The sequence below is a fragment of the Anser brachyrhynchus genome (assembly GCF_964034855.1).
Source record: "Anser brachyrhynchus genome assembly, chromosome: 3".
NCBI classification, from domain to species: domain Eukaryota; kingdom Metazoa; phylum Chordata; class Aves; order Anseriformes; family Anatidae; genus Anser; species Anser brachyrhynchus.
Window position 1 is genome coordinate 106558863 of NC_137696.1, and position 24005 is coordinate 106582867.

The 24005-nt window shown below is 34.7% G+C and overlaps 1 protein-coding gene across 2 annotated transcripts in view; it reads right to left on the bottom strand.

Moving 5' to 3' along the window:
* Positions 1-1378: 1378 nt before the first annotated feature.
* Positions 1379-24005, bottom strand: part of PXDN (peroxidasin) — an 80721-nt gene continuing 58094 nt past the window's right edge. For both annotated transcript variants that reach the window (XM_080586028.1, XM_080586027.1), the window contains 7 exons: positions 20231-21734; positions 19240-19374; positions 16358-16566; positions 9029-9149; positions 6346-6478; positions 4996-5109; positions 1379-4330 (listed from right to left, as the gene is read on the bottom strand). In XM_080586028.1, the coding sequence (XP_080442154.1) occupies positions 4208-4330; positions 4996-5109; positions 6346-6478; positions 9029-9149; positions 16358-16566; positions 19240-19374; positions 20231-21734 (2339 nt within the window). In that variant the 3' untranslated portion in view covers positions 1379-4207. The remainder of the gene's footprint in view (positions 4331-4995; positions 5110-6345; positions 6479-9028; positions 9150-16357; positions 16567-19239; positions 19375-20230; positions 21735-24005) is intronic.

The following is a 24005-nucleotide window of genomic DNA, read 5'->3' on the forward strand; positions in this document are numbered from 1 at the left end:
CTTTTTGTCACATACCAGGTCTCATTTTTCTTGTACATAATAAAAATCAGTGTAGTGAATTCAAAAATATACTAAGCTGAACCCCACATTGTAGATGAGAGAGACCATGAGAAAGTAGTAGTCTTTCTTTCTGATGGTAATTTTCTAATTGTACTATACTGTATATGCACAATGCTTAATCTATTTCCAGAAAAGTACAATACAATAATGTGTAAGTTTTGATAAAACTACTCAAATATACCAGCTTTTGATACCTCATTTTAATTTCCAACACAAAGCCAAGGAACAGCCCCTGAATGTCTAAAACTCTCACTGTGAAGATTACTGATTTGGCAAATGCTACAGGGGGATCAAAAAGAAAACACAAGGAAAAAAATTTTTGATCATATAACAACTTGCAGTATGGCAGCAGAACATTTTTGTTTTACAAAACAAAGTTACTGAGTATGGGAGGTCATTCCCTGTAATGAAAACTTTAATCATACTGCAACCAAATGATTCTTAGGTGAATTCAACCAAAGGGAATAAAGTGAATTTACTCAGAGTATTCAAATCTCTGAATCTTTCTCAAAATATATCAGTAGCAGATCAAGAATTTTATTCTAATGACTAAAAAGAATAATCTCTTGTACAGGAGACTAATTTCAGAGCTGCACCAAGCACATGTGTTTCAATGACTGTCTTTACCCTCTCAGCATCCTAATCTTGCTCTGTCATTGCTTTCCTTGGATTATCACCAGGAAGGTGACAGTCCTGTTTGCTTTGTTTCAGAGCAAAACATAAAAAGGCACAGAATGGAGCAGATACAAGGTGGGACTTCTTCATACATTGTCTACAGTCTCAGAAGTCTAGAAGTAGTCAACTACAGACAAGGGATTCCATGAACCTGTATTCCTGTACTTGTGGAATGATGTCAATAAAGAACAAATGTGGAATCAAATGCATGGCAAGGCAATTCAGGACTGGATCTATCTGAAGAGCCAAGGAAAGTAAAGAAACTGTGTAAGACCAGGCTGTATGCAAGTATTATGTCATTTCCATCAAGAGATATTTCACCTCTCGGCCAAATTTTTTGGGAAAAATGTCCAACACTAAGAACATTTTCAAATAAACTTATACTAAGAAATAAGAGTGCATTTAAATATTCTTTTGTGACCCTACATGCATTTTTTCCCATCACCTAGATTAGAACAGTGAATAGATATGTCATAATGTTAAAGAATCTATCTACATAATTCATTAGCTCATTCTTTAGTTCTCAGAAATGGAGTCATGACTACCCTGCATAAGAGAAGTGGTATAGTTCTTTGAATAAAATCTTCATACTGGAATCTTCAGCAATTAATCTAAACAATATATCTATCAAGAAGAAATCGTGTTTACTTGGAAATGTGGCCCATTTTATTTTAACTGAAAAGCATTCATTATACAGTGCAAACAGTTCTTTGGTAAATTTACTGATTAAAATAAAAACAACAAAGACTTTGCTTTAGGTAACATTAAAAAAAGAAAATAAATATGTAAAATTTGCAACATATTACAGCAATATTCTCACAGTGGATACTGAGGAAATGGTCATCTAGCCATTGGCCACTGTTTCAGAAATGTTAAAATTAATGCTGATTCTGCGACATGACAATAAAACAAGCACAATCCATGACTGATTACACTTTAAACTGTGCATAAAGACTTGTTTTTCCTGAATGGTTTATAATCAGATGGACAGCGGAAAATAACTCAAAATTACACTTATTTAAGCATATCCAGACTCCTAAGCCCATTTTATATACCATATGAATAAACAGTGAACATCGAAGAAAACCTCCCTCTTTATTCTGGAGGCTGAAGAAAATGAACAATCGGATATATGTTACTATTTTATAATGTATAAATGGAAACTCTTTTCTCCAATAAGTGGAAATTTTGAGAAAGTTTATTTAATATAAAATTGGAATAAAAGAATGTAAGTAGTAACCAGCTGGATGTATTACTGATTTATATATCTGTTTAGACGGTTAAATTATATTTGGTTCAGCTCCGCAATCCTTCCTCTTTGAGGAATTCCTGCTATAGGTCAATGGGAGTTCCATCTGAGTTGGACTTACAGGACGAGACATGTGGTTTGGACTCTCAGCAAAAGTCAACAAAATACCAGAGTATCAAAGAAATACAGGAATGACAGCCTCTAGAAACCATATGATACTCAAACATGCTCGCCACATACGATTTCTTATAGTATTAAAATAGAAAATTACATAAGTCAAAACACTGTATATAAAATCAATTAAAATATTCTAAAAAATATAAATTGCAGTTCCGTGTACCTTCTACCACACATCTTTAACACACCACTCACATGTACATATTGCTCTTACTATAGTATGAAATGATTTTCTGTAGCAAGCTTTAAAGATACACCAAAGTTTGAATGTGTGTCATGGTATCTGATTATCAAACTTGAAATTATTAATGTTAGTAATCAGAGAAATTATGTGCCAAAATATAATAGTGGAACTTATTTTGTTGTGCAAGGTTAGTTATTAGACAGGTATTTGATTTACCATGCAATAATTAAGTATTCAGTTTGTTTGCATAATCTGAAGCGTTTAAGATGAGAATGTTAAATTTTGTGCGGAGTTCTTTGATTCCAGATCTCTGCTCCCTCAATTTGAACAACAAATTCAGAAATCAGTGAAAAACTAAAGAAGAGCTTGGTTCATGTTAATCCTAACTTGGGAATTAAGGACAGAGCCATAAATTCTAAAATATTAAGTAATTAGGGAGAGAATCAATTCTGCATAAACAAAAAACAAACAAACAAACAAAAAAAACTGTAAAATGAGGTATGATAGTTGTCCTTCACTGAATATAATATATAATTCCTGGTCAAAAATATGCAGTTTGTATTCTAAAAAGTATACAACTTTGAAATGCTAGTGTAGACATATACTCTATTATGTTAAACATTTATTAAATGGGAACTAAAGTCCATTGGCAGACCATTTTTAACATGAATGATAAAAATACGAGGTAAAAATATATATGCATTAGATGAAATTGAACAACAACAAAAAAAAATCAAATACCTTGTCAGAAAAAGTAGTCAATCCACAATTAATCATGATGTTTGATTTAGATTATTTTTTTTTCTTTTTTTTTTTTTTTCCAACAAACAGTGCCACAATATAATCAGGAACATATGTCTATTGACAATATGCACAGTAAGTCAGTAGGTATCTTTGTATATAAAATGGCATGTGACGTGGTTTCACATTCTCAAAACAGAGCCATACATATATGTGAGCTGATCTGAGATTAAGAGAAGCATGCTTAAAAACTGGACTGGATGGTCATGTTACAATGATTTAAAATAGATGAAACAAAAATAAGTTGCCAAGCAATTACATATGTTTCGACAAAAAAGATTATGTTCATGTTAAGATCAAATGCTACTCTGCCATGTGTGTTTTCCTAAAATGAGGAACACTGTCAATTATACCTGCAATATACATTCAATTGCTTTTTCTATCTTCCAATTACATTTACTCATGTTTCTCTAGTAATTCCAGCCTTTCTAGTTTGAAAATTTGCTCAGTGAATTAACAAGAGGATGTTGAAAGGTGCACTGTTTTTCTTTACTTTCTTGGTGGTCCATACGTAGAAGCGATAGTGTGATTCAACAGCATTTCCATGCGTATGTGGTTTGCAGAAACTGGTCCTCTATTGCATTCGTTTGGGCACAGTGAGTGACCTTTTGTTTTCCTGTCATTTACTAAGTAATAATAAAGAGCTAAATTTCAAGTCAGACTGAAACTGAAAATGGAACTTTCAACATTACTAATCACAGATGGGGAAAAAAGTGTTCATTTTAGCCTAAGTCTGAAGCCCAGCCATTTTGGATACCTAAAACTACCTGACAGTGTTCTCTTAAAGTAGCACCAGTTTTTAGTTTGTCTAACCTGAGAAGCTTAACACACAATTAACTTTGACCTGTTTGCTAGTTTCCCTTTCATTATTTTTTGCATTGTGATTACCTTCATGGGCAGAAAATACAATGATACATTACGTTATACTGTTACAGCACCATTAGAATGTTGTAATCTTGATTTCTTGCTGTTTTAAGCCTGTAGTTACCTGTTTTTGCCATCAGCAGGCATTGATACGATCTGAAGAGTATGCACCCTAAAATCTAAAAAAAAAAGAAGACTTATGGCTTCTTTTTATTAATATTTTCTTTTAAGCAGACTGGACAACAATCTCCTTTAATCTTCACAGGAGCTTCGCAGTCAGCTGGCGGGCATGACTCCACAAAACAGGTAATCTGACCAACCTGTGTCAGGAAAACAAGGAACAAAAACAGACCATATTTAGATACATTTTCCAAACAAGAAATATCTCTTTCCCATTATTGAACCATGTGTTTTCATTCATCCTCTCTAAGATTCTGGTTATTAAAAAAACCTTCACATAGTTTATTTCAGTATCAATTGATATTGAGAAGGCTCTTTGTATTATACCTTCTTATTATGCCTTATAATACATTCTGTATTATACCTGAACAGTATGTCATCCTATTTAACATTCAGGCATGAAACTGGGATGCCAAGTACCCCCATATTTCTTTGACTACATTTTCTAAAATGCTACCATAATAAAAGAAAATGAAAATTTAGCAATAAGCTAGATATGCTTTTATTGATTTTCAAGGATTTTAATAGACTTTTTCAAGAAGTCCAATTAATTTTGTAGCTAATTTTGCCAGTACCATCCATAAAAATGGAAATATAATAAAGGGAAACAAGAGGTGGATTAAAAAACATTGTCATGGGCAGGGATATGTGAACAGAATCTTTTTTTTGCACCAAATAACTGAAGATCCTTAAAAGATAATTAGAAACTATTACCCAGTAATTACCAAACACAAAACTGAAAATACTGTTTTAGAAACAGAATCAAATATGATTTCTATCTCAAAATGGAATTCCACATACTTACTTTGCATTCACACACAGTACAAGGGTCCCTTTTCCAGGTTTCATTGCTGGAATATGATTTACCCTTTTCATCAGTGCAATCGGTTTTACTGAGGCGTGATTCAAGTTTTTTTATCTATAAGTATTAAAAAAAATTGAATAAAAGCAAAGTTTTTATTCGTGCAACTTATTCTGTCTTCTCTCTTATGTTATGCCACCCATGATACGTTTTTCTTCTATCTAGTTTGCATAATGCTAAAAACCTGGAAATGTGTAATGAATATGTAAACAGCCTTTCAAAGGAAAACTAACAAAGGATACATCTTTCCTACCATTGGAATATACATCTTGAACATACAAAGACAAGCAAACTACATCTGACATATATATATACTAAGGCAAATATAAACTTTCCAAAAAGTCTGAATGAAAAGGAGGTTAAAAAAAACCATAACCTTAATTAAAAAGTTATCTTGGATCTTTGACTGTTTTTTTTTTTTTTTCTTAATGATGAAAAATAGGGGTTATAGCTTGCTGGTTGTGTGCCGCTTGGGAACAGTAAAGGAACCATCTTTAAAAATCCCTTGGTCTTTTTGACATCCAAAAAGGACAGAAAAACAGACTGAAATGTAGTAAGACTTAACTTGGCCTACCAAAGCATTTCCACTGTCAAAGCGCTCATTGATGATGAGTGTAACAATGATTAAATAATGCCATCAAAGATGGAAGCAATCTGCTATGTAAATAAATACACAATGTGTATTTATAAATAACATTGAAAAGCTGGAACTTAATTTTCTAGGCAAAATCTTTGGCCTATTTTGGATTTATTTGTCCTATACAGTATACATTTTTGAAACCAAGTTCTGATATTATTTTGATATTGAGTCATTATGTCTGAGTTATTCTGAATAAGGAGGCTATGCTGCATCGTAAAAGTAAGTGATCTATATTTTAACTATGTTCATGGCAATCTGGCATATGATTTCTTATGGACTCTACATTTTAATCATAGTTTTACTTAGATTCTATGCATTTCAGATAAGAAAAAAAGATTTTTTTCAACTACACAGGCAAATTTTTAGAGCAAGACTAATCTCATGTTTAGAATACAATGGTTACAGAAAGCTTCAGGTTCAAAAGTCAAAAAGTTCTATAGAATAGATCAAAGAATATTTTGATATGATTTCAGAAGAATATAGAAATAAAGAATAATAACACACCATGTTCTGTGTTGTGTTTTGTTTGAGATACTATGTGGTGGTTTTTGGCTGCAGTGGATGTCTAAATATTAAAAACATAAGACAAGTGATGTTAGGAGAACATTATAAATTAAATCTAGAATTAGAAAATATTCAGTATAGCACCTTACCTGGTTTCTGAGGCTTGAAATAGTTTTTTGCATTTCCAAAACAAATTCTTTGAAGTCATTCACTATGGGCACGTTTGCATTTTCATCAGATGCTGAGGTGGCATTACGAAAATATTTACTCTGTTTCATAGAACTGCAAGAAATTGATGCCATGTCAGGATATTCACCTAGCTCATTTTTATTTGTCTAGATATTTTAGAACACTTAGCACAAATGTAAATCAGAGGAACCAACAAGTGTAGGCAGTTGGCCACACTGAACACCAGTAAGCCACAACAGTACACCAGACCCACTAGTGCTGAAGACAGCCTCAGGTCAGGTGAGTTATGAATTACTGTTGAGGTCACTAGTGACAGTGAATTTCTTCTGCTGAGAAGAATAATGTATATATACAATGCATGGGGAAACACAAAGTTGTCATCTGTGACACTGTAGAGCATCACCTTAAAATCATTGGGAAAAGAGCCCTGGAATCTCTTGAGCCTTAAATAGGAAAGCAGACTAAACTGAAAGAGCTTTAAAAAGTGTTACTTCAAAACATGAAATTCATCTCTCATATTAAGATCCATAGTTTTCTCCCCTACTTACTCATTAGCAAACAATGTATTTAAAGAAATGTCTTTAAAAAGAAGTTGGTTTTCATAAACAAATGAGAAAAAGCACTTTTAAATATAGACACATTCCTGTGTCCAATTTAATTAATGTTTGAAATGAATGCTGTTTATCATAGACAAAGTCTAGAGTACTCTGACTATAGCACTTTCTAGCACTTTCCTGGTAAGTGTCATACAACACTAACTTGTGTTACTTGTTTCACTCTGTTGATGGGAAAAACGTATACAGTTATGAAAGTAACTGTCTGTAATATATAATATATTATTTGGCAAGACTTAAAAAACAAATGTATTCAAAACCAGGAAAACACTAATTACACTTATTACATTAAGATCTCTGAGTCCATACAAGCATTCCTATTCTGTTAGCATGTCTTCCCCAGAGCTAAGGGATACCCAAAGAATGAACAGGCAAAGTACTCTTTTTTATATTAGGACTCATGATTTATCTTCCCGTATAAATTAAAACTGCACTTATTGGCAGGTGTTCAAGCTACTTAGTTTCCCATAGTTTTTCATCTAAATTAAAGAAAAAGAACTCAAAACAACATAACATGCCAAAATTCGAGTAAACCAGCTGCTATTTTGTAACTAAATGTTTAATCTTCTCCACCTGCTTATGTTATTGAAAATGAGGAAAAAAGAAAAAAAGATCTCACCAGAAATGTAATTTAAATACAATGAGCATAAGAATTGACAAGAATGTTAAAAAAATGTTGTTGCTCTAGCTTTATATATGGTTTAAATAAATTATTGTAAATTTACAATTTTGTAGTCCTAATCAGTACTTTGACTGTTGTAGATCTTTAAGCTTCATTTCTGAAAAAGTTAACAGCATGTTAACAAAAACAAGCTGTTTCTCAGATACGTTTATATTTTCTTGCTTACATTTTTATGCAATTTAACCCTTCTGCAGCTTTATAATTATGAGACTAATTTCTTTTAAAAATGAATTACTTTAATTTGTAAATTCAATGGCTTCTAACTGTTCACTTGCATAACCACATGAAACATCCTCATTCAAGGATTCCTTCCAATGACCCTTTCTTTTCTTTTTCTATTGTTTCTAAGTAAGCTTAGACTTAGCTACTGCCTTGTCTTGTTTAAGATTAGAAACTTTTTACTATTAACATCTAAAGGCTCTGTTTCTTCAGGACAGCTTCCTACCAATTAGGAGAAATATAATGCTGGTGTATCTTCAGTACATTCACTTGAATATTTGAAATTGCTGAAATAAACATAACTTTCTAAATATCTGTCCAGATACTTTCCTTGCCTTGAGTGGGTAGACTCTTAATATGAACCAATGTTCTTCTCAGTCAAGCAGATAATTTTATTTGCTAAAAGAACATGTATATATGGAAACAACGAAGAATGTTCAGTTAAATAAGAGAGTGAAGGATCTCCATTTATATTCTTTATAAAGTGTCCAAGCAGAACTCATTTCATCACACTAATTCAAAGATAACTTTTGGTTCCTTGGAAACTGCAGGGACACTATGTAGATTATTTGTTACACTGTGGTTTACTTCCTTGCTAGAGTATTTTGAGGACTATAGAGCTATAAACAGCATTGTCTCTCTGCAGCACCCCGCCCTCCACTCCTGCTTTGAGGTACTAGAAGCAATCTCCCCTATCATAATAAATTTTTATGTTAGTGTTATCAACACTTGGTTTCCTCTTACTTCTACAGGAGGACCTGGCAGCTCTGAGCAGAAAAGGAAGAAATTTAGTTTGGTTTCTGCAGGCACAGCAGGGCTGTGGGATTCCAAATCCCCCAAATTACACTTTACTACTGGCTGTTTTTCCTGTAAAGCACAGGAAGAAGAACTATACTGTGTCACACACAAAGAGACTTACACAATTTTGAGCTTGAAAAGAAACTGATTTACTGTTAGTGGCTATGCAGAAGTGTCAGAATGAAATACATCAATGATAAACTGAAGAAAGCAGAGACTGGAGAAAAAGCGGTATGCACTTACAAAGAAATCCTTCGGTTTCATTCCATTTTGAAAACAAATGCTTTCTCTTACTTTAAAAAAAAAACAAAACAAAAGAAACCCTCTCACCTTACTGTTTTGGACATCTTCATTTTCTTCAAGGGCTTGTCCTCTTGAAAGCTGTAGTCAAGAGAACGTCTTCCCCGAAAGTGATATGAAAATGCATTAAACTGTCCTCTAGTTCTACAGTCTGAAATTAAGCAAGAAATTAAACGTTACAAGCCATACTATCACCAGTTAATATATTTTCACAGTATCTTCTGAATTGGCAAAGGTATATCCCTATGGAATCAGCTTGAAGGCAACTGAATATCTCTGAGGGATGCAATACTTAAGTCAGCTGGAAGTAGAAAATTTTATTATCCACAGACCAGCTTTTTTGCTATGAAACAAAGCAATTTTTTATTTATTTTTCACAAATATATCACTGCTACTTTAACCATCCTTTTCATATCCAAAATTTCCACTCTCTTGGCTTTTAATTATTTTCTTCTTTTGGAATGAGATAGTTACATATGGAGGAAAACAATAATAGAAAAAAACGCCTGTTGCTTTCTCATCTATTCCAGGTTTGTTATATTTGGCATTTGAAAGAGAATATTTAATTAAACCCTGGAGAACATTTGCACTATGTACAAAGTTAAGAGATTCGAAGGTATCACCAGTCACTAAGAACTAAAACACTTTATTTGGTAGAGTAGAAGTCTCAAGCCTGAGAACAATTATAACAGAAATTTTCTCCTAAGATCCAAAGAGGATGACTTCACAGGATGAAGTATGTCTTTCCAGTTATTATTTAGCCTTCCAAAAACATTGAGTATTTGAAAGGATTCCCATAAAAAAAAATGGAACAGCACTTTGGAGAGGAGAGAATTAGAAAATAGAAGTTTTCTTATTTCTGTTTGCAGAAGCTTTAAAAACAAAAAGTCATCATGGGCCAGGGTGTTGCACAAACCAACAGCATGTTCAACTATTAGAAGCAAAGAGTCTGCTAACATAACAGAATGGAAAGCTGAATAACAGGATATATTATCCCAGTTAAGTCTGGTATTAGCAGAATGAGCAATGAAAGCAACTGAATAGGGGAAGAAGATATTTTCTCTGATGTTTCTCTTAACATGCAGCAGAACAAGTTTATTCAAAAAGGCAGTAAAATCTTCGCAAATATTCTTTTGGAATTTAGCGGTATCTACACCAAATACTTAAAAGTATTAACAAAAATCATTGCACAAGTTTCAAGTCAAGAAAGAGTCTCAAAACACTGTTGAACTGAGCAACATGAAAAACGAATGTAAAGTTCTTGTCCCATGTAAATTAAACAAATAATATATTGGTTGCTCTGTACTTATATGAAAATATGTATCTTGGGCTATTTTTATTGTTTTTGACTTCTATTTAAGTAAGACTTATCATCTGTTACTTTAAAAAAAAAAAAAAAACAGTTTGTTCATGGTTTGATATTAATGAAGACGGGGAAAAAGTAAGACCGACGAAAAAAGCCCTGATTAATTTTCAATTCGAAGGCAGTACCTGCAAATCATTCTTGAACAGTTTATCCACTCAGTTCTCCTTCCATTTTCCTTCCTTGCAGCTTGTTCCCTCCTTGATTAAATTTATTCCCTTCCTCCTATAATAAATGCAGCACTAAAGAACTACATGATATTGGCTGCCAACATATTGTTCATTCTTCTTGTGTGTTCTGCTGCTTCTCACATAAACGTCTTGCTGCTCACTCAGAAACTAAGCTCTTTCAGATGGGAACAGACTGCTGTGTCTGTAAGATACTTGCCATGAAGACATTTTTGATTACCCCTAGATACTTCTATATTTAGTGTGATGAGAAAAGGGTCACTCTGAAGGGTCACTGGAGAAAGAACTAGTTTTGGTCAGAAGAATTTTTTTCTTAAAGCAATCTGTTGCTTAAAATTTTCCTGAATGCCATAGAAATTTTAGCTTCTTTTGGAAGTCATTTCTGAAAAAAAAAAAAAAAATCTCTTTTCTTTAATCGCTGCTAAGGTCTTCTCTAGATTTTTCTTTGGTACAAAAGCACAATGGCCTATTCTTTATTTCTAATCCTAAACTGGTGTTTACAATCAAAGCACCAAAATCCTGGGAAAGTTTTAGCGCCTTACACTGATAAATATGAGAAACATATGTTCAGGGGCAACTCTAGTTGTACCCAGACCTGACATTTCTGCACTTTTTAAGGACTTAAAAGTGTCAACTTGCCAAATGAACTAATCTAGTTATTGGTTTCAGTTTCAGAGGATTAAGGGAGAAAATTGTTATTGCTGAGAGTTGCAGGATAAAATGCTTTAGCTTTCAGAAAGACTTAAACAAGAAGTTTATGTGTGTATATATATATGTATTATATATGTATATTAACACCTTATCGGTACTGGCAACTGAGAAAAATCAGCCTAAAAATCAGCCTAAAGTTCTGCTTTTCTTTTCAGTCTACCTAAAATTTGCCCAAATTAGCTATAACCAGTCCAATTCATTTTCTTTACAAAAAATGAACAGGAAAATAAAGGAGAGCCTTAGGTTCTTAAAACAAAACAAAACAAAAAAACAAGGCAAGGCAAATACAATCTTCTCAGAAGAAAAATTAAACAGGACTATTTAGAAAGTTATGCAGATTAAAACCACATATCTTTGGACTACAAAGAACAGTCAGAAAAGGTGGATTCAGACAGACAGATAATACATGGACTAAATAGAAATTTGTGAAGTAAGGGACCCCAAGAACTGACCTGCACATAAGACTGTGATGGTATGAGTGTCTGAGAAAGATAGTTCACAAATAAAGAGACTCAGTCTGCCTTGTTTTGTTACAAATCACTGAGACACCTACATTAAGATGCCTTCCTACAAATGCTTCTTTTACAGTCAATGGACATAGACAAAGGCAAAGTAAAAGGAGATTGCAGCCTGAATTGTCCTGTAGAAACACCTCTTTCTCTACTGCCTGCAGCAGACTTCAAGAGACTGGGGTCTTATCTCTGGGGTTCAGGAATGTTTAAATGGAATAAATGTCAGCCTGCTGCTTCCCCTTGCTTTTCACTAGCTACAGAAACTACTGGCATGAAAATCCTGCTAGCAAAGATGCAGTACTGTCAGAGAACAGAACTGTAGAACTGTATGTTACTCAACATAGGCAGAAAAAATAATTTTATTGATTTGGATGAAATATTAATATATATATATACATTGATTCTCTTAATAAAATGTGTTATCATGCAGATATAATGGACTATAATAAACAAAATTCAGTTCAAAGAAAAAATAAGGTTTTTAAATGGTCTTAAAAGGTCTTTAAATCTCAGACCATGGAACTTCGTTTTAGTAGTCTGATATACTTAGAAGTTTTCTGAGGCTAATAGACACTGTCTTTAAATGTACATTTAAATGTAAGATCTGTGTGAAAAGAAAATATGCCCAGGCATGAATTGCATTTTGATATTTTGAAGATCTCTTGGTAAACAATTTTCAATGTTGCAGAAGAACTTGCAGTCTCACCCCGAGACTGCTGTTAACATTTTGAAATTTGTAAAGTCTTCCACAACATTTAGTGCCTAGCCCAGTGTTACTTGGTATTTTCATTGAAGACAAAAGGGCATAATAAGAACATAATAAGATATAATACTAGAAGTAAAAGTCAGACAAGCTGTAGCTTGGAAGAAAGCACAATAGTTAAAACAAATAGTTGATGCCTTTCTGAAAGCCATGCTTAATTAAAGAGATTAATGTGGTCAATACAAACATAAACTATGACATAATTCGTGGTCTGGTCTTAAAATGCAAGAATCCATAAATTTATGTCTATCCCACCGAAAGACCAAATATAAATGGACTCAGAGGAAGTATGTGTCTGAACCGGTGGGATTTAAATATGTTTAATCCTAATTTCTATAACAGTGTTTTCCAGAATTAATCCAAAAAGAAGATTATCTGATTCAGAAGATATGTTGGTTGCTAACTGACAAACTGTTAAGGAAAATTGTCTTCATAAACCAGTTTATGCTTAGGGGGATAAATTGTGCCTTGAATGAATCACTTCCTACTGGGTTATTATTTGACATAAAACAAAAGATTAAAGATATTTTTCATTTTGATTTATAAAAACTGTGCAAAACTTTTAAAGACTCACAATGGAAAACATTTCCACTTTACATATTTGGAGTAAAACCATGTTTCCATTTGAGCTACTATCTGTTTGCACGTAATCTCCAGCCTTCTTTTTTTATTCTCACATAATTCATCTCAGAAACATTTGTCATGTTCAGAATAATATGCTCATCTTTGAGTGAAGAGATTAAAAAGTGGAAATAAAAAGTCAGTAACAGTAATCACAGAAACTATACCGAGTACTTTTTTAAAAAGTCCTTTTTGCGCTAAGCCTGAAATAAAGCACCAAAAGTGCTTCTTTGGAAAATCTGAAGTTTGGATGCTCTTTGCTGAAACAAAGAACTGCAATAATTCTTCAGTAACTTCTGTCTCCAACAATATAGATCTATTTCCAACAATATAAAGAAAGATAGAAAGTGAAGGAAACCAGAAGAAGGTCTTGTGTACTTCAGTGGAATTCATGGTTTTTTTTCCACACCATAAACTAGTAATTCTGTTGTATGATTTGTTAACTGAAATGTAAAGGTAATCTGGTATTGTTATTATAAAAAGGAATAATGTTCTGCTTTATAAGAAACAAACACTGGCTTTACTCAAGAAATCTAAGAAGTAGCTTTTTGTAACTAAGAAGTTCTTCTATTCTTCATGTGGAAAAGTATTTTGACTTTAACAAAACAGGAAGGATAACAAAAACAGATGTGTTTTTTAACCAAACTAAAACAGCTGAACATATGGGTCGCTTATTAAACATACATAAAGTGCAATGATATAGTATTCTGTATTTTACTTTTTAACTCAGTAAACTCTAGAAGAATTTTAATTATAAAATGAGTAGTATTTTAAATGTGGAAAATGAATATGGTTTATATATTTTTTTCTTCTAAATAAACAAACAATAGTAATAAATTCAAAGAAACAGTACTGGACAATCATCAGTTTAAAAGCTAAACTATGCAACATCTTTGAGCAGTAAATCTCTCTTTTTGTTTGTTTGTTTTACACTTTTAATGACACTTGAGTTTATTGTCATGGTAAAGACATAATAGAACAATTCTTCATTAGTAACTGTGTCTGTACTAGGTTGAAGGGACATCCTCCATCAGTTTACAATTTACAGTTAAACTGTAAAATTCTTAAATTCTGAGATGTGTCACCAATGGATGCTCTGTTCCTCAGGATAATTACATTTTTCCCAAAGGAATTAAACAGACACTACTAAAAGAGTGTGACTGCTTTCTCAGAAGTACAATCCACTGGTTCTTCATCCATGCACATCTTTTCACTGAATTTCACTAGCTCATTCAGCAGCAGTAAATCCAAAACAATCACCAGAAGAAAAGATGAGTATCTCAGATCAGAATATCTCAGATCCAGATACCTCTCATCAGTGTTTCCACGCACTACTGGTATTGAAAGTGAGGTTTTTACTAAGTAAATTTTAAGATACTAATAATCATCAACAGATAATACCATTATCCTCTTTAATAAGTTTTTTTTTTTTTTTACAGTTAGCAATTTGTTTGATGGTAATTTCTAGATGAGCAGAGTTCCATGGAAAAATTCCTGACAGGTGTTGCACACAGGTCATAACAATCCCATGCAGTGGTATAGGCTTGGGGAAGAGTGGCAGCTGGAATACTGCCTGACAGAAAAGGACCTGGGGGTGCTGTTCAACAGCTGGCTGAACAAGAGCCAGCAGTGTGCCCAGGGGACCAAGAAGGCCAAGAGCATTCTGGTCTGCATCAGAAATAGTGTGGTCAGAAGGACTAGAGATGTGACTGTCCCCTTCTATATGGCACTGGTGATACTGCACATTGAGTACTGTGTTCAGTTTTGGTTCACTCACTACAAGAAAGATATTGAGTTGCTGGAATGCATTCAAAGAAGAGCAATGAAGCTGGTAAAGGGACTAAAAAACAAGACATGAGGAGCAGATCAGGGAACTGGGCTCAGGGAACTTAGTTTATTCCAGAAGAAAGCATCTTGTGTGGAGACCTCATAGCTCTCTACAACTACCTGAAAAGAGTTGGAAGCAGCAAAGTCGTCAGTCTTTTCTCAGGTGAGAAATGATATGAGGAAAACAGCCTCAAGTTGTACCAGGGGAGGTTTAGATTCGATATGAGGAAGAATTTCTTCATGTAAAGGGTGGTTAGGTATCAGAACAGGCTGCCCATTAAGGTGGTGGAGTTGCTACCTCTGGAGGTACTTAAAAGATGTGGCATTTAGAGATGTGGTTTAGCAGTGAACTTGGTATTGTTAGGTTGATGGTTGGACTCAGTGATCTTAAGGGTCTTTTCCAACCTAAATAATTATATTCTATGAAATTCCTGAATCTACTTTTTCAGCCATGAAGATAACAATTAAGTTGCATCATGAGAAGATAATACTGTCAAGGAGAGCTCAACAGAGAGATGTCGTTGTCCTCTGAAGAATGTTGTTGTTGATGCTACTGCAAATCATTCCATAAATCTGTGTGATGCAGAAGATTCTCTTGGGAAGGGATCTTCTAACCGTGTGAAAGATGCAGTGACATCTGATGTGCCGATGCTTAAAGAGAGGTCATTCTGAAAATCTGTATGCAACATGGGTTAGAGGCCAATATTTTGGCTACCAAGCAGCATGGGATTCTCGATTTCTTTTGCTACATGACAACAGTGCTAAGTAAACTCTGTTTCTGGGGAAAACTCAGCCTATTGCTGAAGAAAATGTTTTCCCACTGTCCTAACTGTTGAAGAAGATGGCAATGAGCAGGAATGTTTGTCCACAAAAAGAGGAAAATGCGAAAGCAGTTATCTACAACATGCACTGCTCAAATCTATGATTACCATGTGTAATTTAATATATGAATGATCACTCATTAAACAAGGGTGGTGGTAGCTGTTTCGTATCTTATTTCATTATTAGCAAGCAAGGAACATTATTACACTTCTTTCCTTTAAGGCTTTGCAGTTACAGGAGATAAAAAGGTTATCTCAAAGAGATTGTTCAGCATGAAAGCTGATCAGCAACAAGAGAGAATCCATCCCTGGGTAGAATGTCAGATGAACAGATAACTCCTTAAAGAGGACACTTCAGTAAATAAGAATCTTCCTCACTCTTTTTTTTTTTTCTCTTGGGAAGTTAAATAGTAATGTGCTCCAAATCTGAGTTTGTAACCATGCAATATATCTTAACAAAAAGTGAACATGAATCAAATATCTTCTTAAAATAAAATGAACAAACACCAAACAAAGCATACATTAATACACCAAAATCCACCTGTATACTGACCTTCACAGCAATCTTGCCACATCCTGAGATCCAGCTTAGGAATATCTTCACAGCTGCTATATCCATGTGGGAATTCAGCCACCTTAAAGACATCATGTTGTACCCGGGTTATGTTGTCACCATTGTCACACAAAACTCTGGCAAGAGATGTCTGCTTGATCTGAGTGAGCTGAGCAGGCGTGAACACACCTGGGTTCTCATACCATAACCTGTAATCTCACAGAAAAGACAGGTTTGCTAGTGAAAAAAAAAATACAAAACATGCACAGATTTTGCAATACTGTATTCAGAATTAAATTAATTATTCTATAGATCCCGTTACCAGACATCTTTACATTAGAATAGAATAGAATAGAACAGAACAGAACAGAACAGAACAGAACAGAATAGAATAGAATAGAATAGAATAGTTCAGTTGGAAGGGACCTTCAAATATCATCTAGTCCACTGTCTGACTTCTTCAGGACTAACCAAAAGGTAGAACATATTAATGAGGGCATTGCCTCTTGAACACTGACAGGCCTGAGGCATCAGCCACCTCTCTAGGAAGCCCTTTCCAGTGTTTGACCACCCTCAGTGTAAGGAAACTCTTCCTAAAGCCCAGTCTGACCCTCCTCTGGCACAGCTCTGTGCCGTTCCCTCATGTCCTGTCATCGGTGACCAGGGAGCAGAGACCGGCACCTCCCTCTGTGCGTCCCCTCCTCAGGGAGCTGCAGGGAGCAGCGAGGCCGCCTCTCAGCCTCCTCTTCTCCAGACTGGGCAACCCCAGGGTCCTCAGCCTCTCCTCACAGGACATGCCTTCCAGCCCTGTTATCAGTTTTGTTGACCTCATCTGGATGCTTTCAAGTATCTTAACATCTTTTTTATATTATGGAGCCCAGAAACACACACAATGTTTAAGGTGATGCCATACATAACTCTTTGGGTTTGCATCAGCCTGAGCCCATGCTCCTTGGTTCTTTGGCCATAATGAGCACATAGTGGAATGTATCTGAAGGTGTGATCCAGATGCCTAAAGGTAAGTGCATGGTGTCACTTCAATCCCACTTTGTGTTGGGCTGAAACTGTGAAAGGGCCCAATTTGTCAACAAAATCTTTGACATATTTTCTTGTTCCATTTTAATGTCTTGGATACCTTCAGACATCTAAAATGGGTAGATTTAGACATCATCTAGACTACCAGGTTCAAGGTTCTTTTAGGGTAGGTTTAGATTACCATACATTTCTTTTTCCAGACAACTTTCCTATGGGTAAATATATATATATATATAAAATATATATATAGAATTGCTGAGAAGATAAGAGAATGGCTAATCTACACATATTTTAAGATTAAGATAACTGAGATTGTTAAATTTACTACAGAAATTTATTGTATCATTTTCATAAGGTGTTGGATAGTAGCCAATGCAATTTCAAGCACTAGGATCAGATAAACAGATTAAGAAATCTCCATCTTGACATGAAATTAGGCCCACTTCAAACATTACTCCTTTTCCCTGCACAGGCACATTTGTTTTGCATGGTGCTGACAGCTTTGATCCTCTGCCCATTGTGAGGGTTTTTCAAAGTGAGAGATGCTTTCATTATGTCTAATAATATTTTACTATTTGCTGGCAGGTTGCTTCAAAATATTTGTATTCTTTGGACAGCAGAGTCCCATTTCCTAAATATTAAATGTTTTCCTATAGTTACTAAATATTGTTTCAGGAAGGGGAGAGAATTTTTTTGCTGGAAAAATGCACACAGACACACAAAAAAGCAAAATCATCCTGTTGTGACACAAATAGGTACTTGTCACCAGCAATCTGGAGCACATACTACATATATTTCTACTTTCACTCTCTCTGCCTCCAGGCACGAGATTTTTATGTTTCACAGCTTAATGTTTAAACAGATTTTATATAAGAAAGCTGTTTTTACAAAAAAAACATAAAGCATACAAAAAGACTTTTGCTATTGACTACAGAAATAAAAAAAGCCTTTATACTACGTTAAGTAGCAATTCTATAACTAAGATAAAGCAAATAATATTAGATAATGTAAATCACATCTAATTTCCTAATTCATCCTCTATTTCTTTTTCAACTAGGACAGAACTAATCAGTATTAGTCTTTCAACCATCATGCCATGTAAAGAACAGGATTGTAGGTCACAAATGATGTCAAAATGAGGAAAATGTTGACTTTCAAATTCCAAATGTGTATGCCAAATCTACCCAGAGGAGTTCTGGCTGCTGTAACAAAAGCAATGATTTTTTTTTTTTTTTTATTCATTTGTTTTTGTTCCTGGTACTATAGAAACTCACAATGAGAAACTGTTCATAATTTGCATGTAAAGTAATTTAAGAACAATTATTCAATTGTGTACTTGGGGACAACCTGTCTGCTTTTAATGCACTTTAAGTGCACAGACTGCTTCTATTGAAATGTATGGTGTGGTCACCTACACAGAAAAGTACTTTTTCAACCTAAGCTTAGCAGCAGAGATGATGAAAGGGTCTCAAGCATCCCAATTTCTCTGCAAATAAAATAATTAAACACTAATAAAAGACAAGTAACACCCACTTTGCAGAAACTTAAGTGACTTGAATAACTGGTAACAGGAAAATCATGAATGAACTTCTAGCTTCCAGAACCATGCTTGATCAGCATATGTTGGCTATGGTGTTTTTTGGAGCTCAGTAAGACACATTCATCATAAAAAGTAATAGATTTAAAAAATGAATTAATCACAGATTGTAACAAAGTTTTAAACCTCATTTCTTCACCTTTCCAATGAAAATAAGAAATGTGGTTTGATCTTGAAACAAGACATTGCAACTACTATTAAGCGTCCTCTATTTAAAATTATTTTTGGTTTCCATGGTATTTCAATTTACCTGTCTCCATCCCGAATGCGCCTGAACTGGGTGCTTAACAGACACATCAAAGTTGGCCCCAGTCGGCTCCCTGGAACTAAGTCTTCTACCATTAAAGCAGGAAATAGGTCTATGTTCAGTGGGGAACCATACAACCTATAAAAAGAATAACATGAAGATTTAGTATCAAATATTATTCATTTACAAAAACAAAACAACAGTAAGTAATAAAACTAAGGGGAAAATATATGAATAACACACAATAAAAATGACAGTGGTAGTGCTACATATTTTGTGAAGAACCTATGGTGTACTGCAAGAAATCCAGAAATGTGCATTGCATGTACATGAGTAATAGCATGGGGGACTGTAAGTCTACTCCACAATTTCATTTTTCCCAGTAGATTTCTTTTGATTCCTAATAACGTTCCTTTTCAATAGCTTCTCTTTCCTGCCCCTCTGAACACTTTTCCTTTTACGCTACCAAAGACTCATTCTCTTTTATTTTGTGTAGATAAGCAAGAGATGGAAGGTAGCTGAAGGCTTAGTTTCAGACACTGATCCTTCTAAAGAAGACCAGATTACTTGTGATGAAGGATGTACACATGAAAATACAGTGAAAATAGAGTGATTGATATTCCTGTCTTAGTTTAGTTCTTGTTTAGTATGGAATGGATGGAACTGAGCATGTAAATCTTTGCATGAGATCGGCATTAAATATGACCTCACCTTAAAATAACATTCATATTTAGCAGCAGTTATAAAAACAATTGTTTCAAATCAATACTTTCATGAATGCATGCAACTTCATATTGTTCACTGAGATCTAGAAGTGGAGTAATTAACTGCATGTGGGAATTTTCCACATCTATTTCCTGATATGGTTGGAAGTTTCTTAAAAAAATCTCTTTACCATTTTCTTAACAAATATTTTCTTCCAGATAAGACATTTAGCTACTAATTTCACATACACACTTAGATAATGGATTGTTTTTCTTCACCTCAGGCTCACCTGCTAAGTTTCTCCCTGATTTCAGGATTCTTAATTTCATTTTTCAGATCTTCAAAAGTCTGAGCTGAAGAAAGATTACAGTAAACTCTAAAATCATGGTAGGGAGGAATTCCATGATCTCTGCCTCTCTGAATATTCATAGCTGCCAGATCTAAAGCCACAGTACGTGCCATGGAGAAGAGTCTTTCTGTTAACTCTGTATTGAGTAATTGTGATGGGACACGCATCTTACCAGCAACACCAAACAATCCCCTTAGAAGTGGATCAATGCCTCCTTCATTTACAATCCGAAATGGAGAGAAGAATGCCTTATGAAGAGGTAGATGGCCTTGTGGAATAGGTTCAAAATTTTCATCCAGTCGATACAGAAAAGGATTAATGAGTGTGTGACCAAACCTAAAAGCGGCAGTTGCAAACTCATTAGTTATGCCAGAATTAACACTGGGATCATAACCTTTATATTCGCCAAGCATCTTCATGCCTACCTCTCCAAAGATCTTAGGTAGCCAGTGGCTAAATGTTATGTGTTGCATTTCTGCACCAAGAATTTTGCGTGTTTCATGATATATTGTGTCACCATCCCAGTGTGGATTGAGTTTCAGTAGCTCTGTGGCAATTCTGTTGTGTTCTCTAAACCACAAGGTGTGGATACTGGTAAGACCCAGCTGTTCATTAGAACGCTGATCACCAGCTAAGAAGCAGGGAATTGGGCTCTCATTTTCATCCCTCATACATTCTGTTGGTGGGCCAGTAGCAAATGGAAGAAGGGGCTTGCCAGATCTTTGTACGATGCCCTGTCTCAGAAGACCCCTTTGACTTGCCAAGTCTCTGATTTCTAGTGCTTCATGGTCTGAACTGCCATACACGTTGGATGCATCAATATATGAAGTCAGCTGGTTGATCTGTTCTCGTGGGTACACAGAATTCATCAAGAGAGATGTCATGCCACTTCCACAAACTGGACTGGAGCGTACAAAAAACATGCAGCGTGCACCATTTCTAACTCTGGGATCATTTGGTGGAATCATAATAGAAAAGCATGGAGGATCATTTGTGCAAACTGAACTGCAATGCTGACCATCTGAAAACCTGGCCTCACTTAGGGCAGCAACGGTGAGGTCAAGGTCATGATCAAGAAACTGACCCCACTGCATGAGCATGTGAGTGTACTGGTCATCAGGAGTTACAGTTTCAGTTCCAATCAGAGTAGTTGAAACCAATCGAGGCATTGGGAGTGCATATCCATTAGAGAGCCTCCTGGGTTCGATTCCCCGAGGCAAATTAAATCCATTTTCATAGACTGATTTTAACAGACGTTCAAAGGCTGTCAGAGAAGCGCCCCACATGGGATGCTGCAGGTTGTTGCATGTTCCATCATGTGTCCTGTACTTCTGGTGAAAGCACATATCTGAGCAATTGTTCACTCGTCGATGGGCTGTACAGCCTGAGAGATTAGCTATCAAATTCAAGTACTGTGGGGATACAAGGTCATTATAGTGATAACCTGAAACCAGAAGAAAGAAGAAAGAAAATCAAAGATTTGTAGACTCATGGTCCCCAAAGATCATGCATTTCTTTGGAAAGTTACTTTATAATACTGTATTTTCCACATGATTAATACCCTTACTGTTCAGGAAAAAAAAAAAAAAAAAGAATAATCACATACATATATTAGAGCATTAGGTCATTTGAGCAACAACTACTATTAGGTCAGGAGGTGATTTTGTAAAATGACAATTCAAGCAGAACTTTTATAAAATATTCACAAAAAGAACTAATTTCTTATTTGGCCACCAAAGAAAGTAGGGATATTTTCAGAAATAACAGCCTCATACTGAAAAGAACGGAAAAATTTCCCCATGTCAGTAAAAACATTCTGAAAACTCAGCAACATTTCTACAGATATCAAGACTTTCTCTTTTGAGACTTGCTAATTCAGTGAGTATATTGCTATTTTGTTTTGCTTTATCACAAAAAAAGTTGTAGAATTGCAAGAAATGAAAAAAGAAAGAACAAAAAACACATAAAAAAATCATGACCAATTTATCTAAACAGATGAGTGGTCTCCTAGACAAGTGGTCTGGAGTAATCTGCACTCACGTTACTCAGCAGTTCACTGTAAAGAAAATTATTGTTTGCATAACACTTGACACAGATTTCCTCTGGGATCCATACCATTCACCTTTGGGACTATGACATATATATTGCTTCAAGTTCAAATATAAGTGGGAGGTGACATCTCATCTATAGGTTAGATTCAATGGCTCTTGCCAAAACAAGGCTGTCTCTAGCAACAGACCAGCTCAGCTGTACCTTGTCTAGCTGTCTTGAAAACTTCCAAAGACTGAGACTACTCAGCCTTTCTGCATAAGTAGCTCCAGTGCTACACTGGCCTCCTGGTGAGAAAGCGTTTCCTACCATCCAATCTGAACCTCCCAAGCAGCAATTTGTGGCCATTTCCCTTGTTATACTGTCTGGCACTGTGGAAGAAAATTTGGCTCCATTGTCTTTCCTTGCAATAGTCCAAGATTTTACATAAAAGTCTCTGAATAGGAAATTGTCAAATTTCTCAACTGTTCCCAATGCAAAAGTGCTAAATAACACCTTTCATTGGGCCCTGCATTTTGAAATAAAACCAAATAAGGACAAATATGAGTACCAAAATCTGAATATTAGGCTGTTTAAATGAAAACAGATTTATTTTATTATTCAAGTTTCTCTAAAAGCCAGATTTCTATAGATTTTGTAGGGCTGAGAAGTAAGCTTTGGTTGTGAACAGAATTCACAGTATCACAGAAAGTTGGATGATTTTGCGTTCATTACCTTGTATTTGCATGCTTTAATGATAATTTTTAAGGTGATTTAAGCCTTAGGTGATTGATTTCCTCTATTACAAATACTAGTGAAAAGCAGTCAAGTTATTCTCACACATCAGATTTTACATATCTTTACTGTTACAATGCACTGTGTGAGTATTATATTTGATATGTTTGCACACCCATCTAATCAGAGAGGCAAATTCAATCACATGCTCTTATAAAATACAAACCTTTAAAGAATTTAGTGCAAGTTTTTGTGGTTAACTTTATCACAAATTATTTACTCAGTTCTAATAATGAGTAACAAGCTTCTTTTACTATCAAATGTTACAGTACTCCACAAAGCCTGCAGTCTTTGGTCTTATAAATACTTGACTAGTTCAGGGTCAGTCAGAGTTAAAGTTTTCGGAAGTTACAATAAATACTCAATTATAAACATCAAAAGAAATATAATAAGAAAAAAATATTTCCTCTAGATTTTCAGTGTCACTTTTGGCTATGTTTCAAGTCTCAAAAGCTCTCCTAAAACTCCATCATTATTTCCAAATGCTTCGGTCCTATGTTTCCAGCATTTCCACACACATATCTACACACACTAGTTGTATATGCTCCATCTGGACTTCATGAATTTGTACTTGGGAGTTCAATACCTAAAAGGCAGAAATACTAAATACCGCATTCTTCCACTGTTTTTAAAAACCAGCAAAAAAAATGTGTTTTTCAATACATGAGATCAGAGTTAAAGCAAACAATTAGCTTAATTTGATACAGTACTTAAAGAATGAGTAGCAAATAATTCTTTGAATACTACTGGGGCACTTGTGGAAACATTGTTTCACAAAGAACATAAATCCTTCTTATCATCTTTTTTTTTCTGCATGATGATACCAAATTTTACTTAAAGAAATAGCAATAAAGTACTGATTCTTAATACATAACAGAGAAGGTTTGCAATG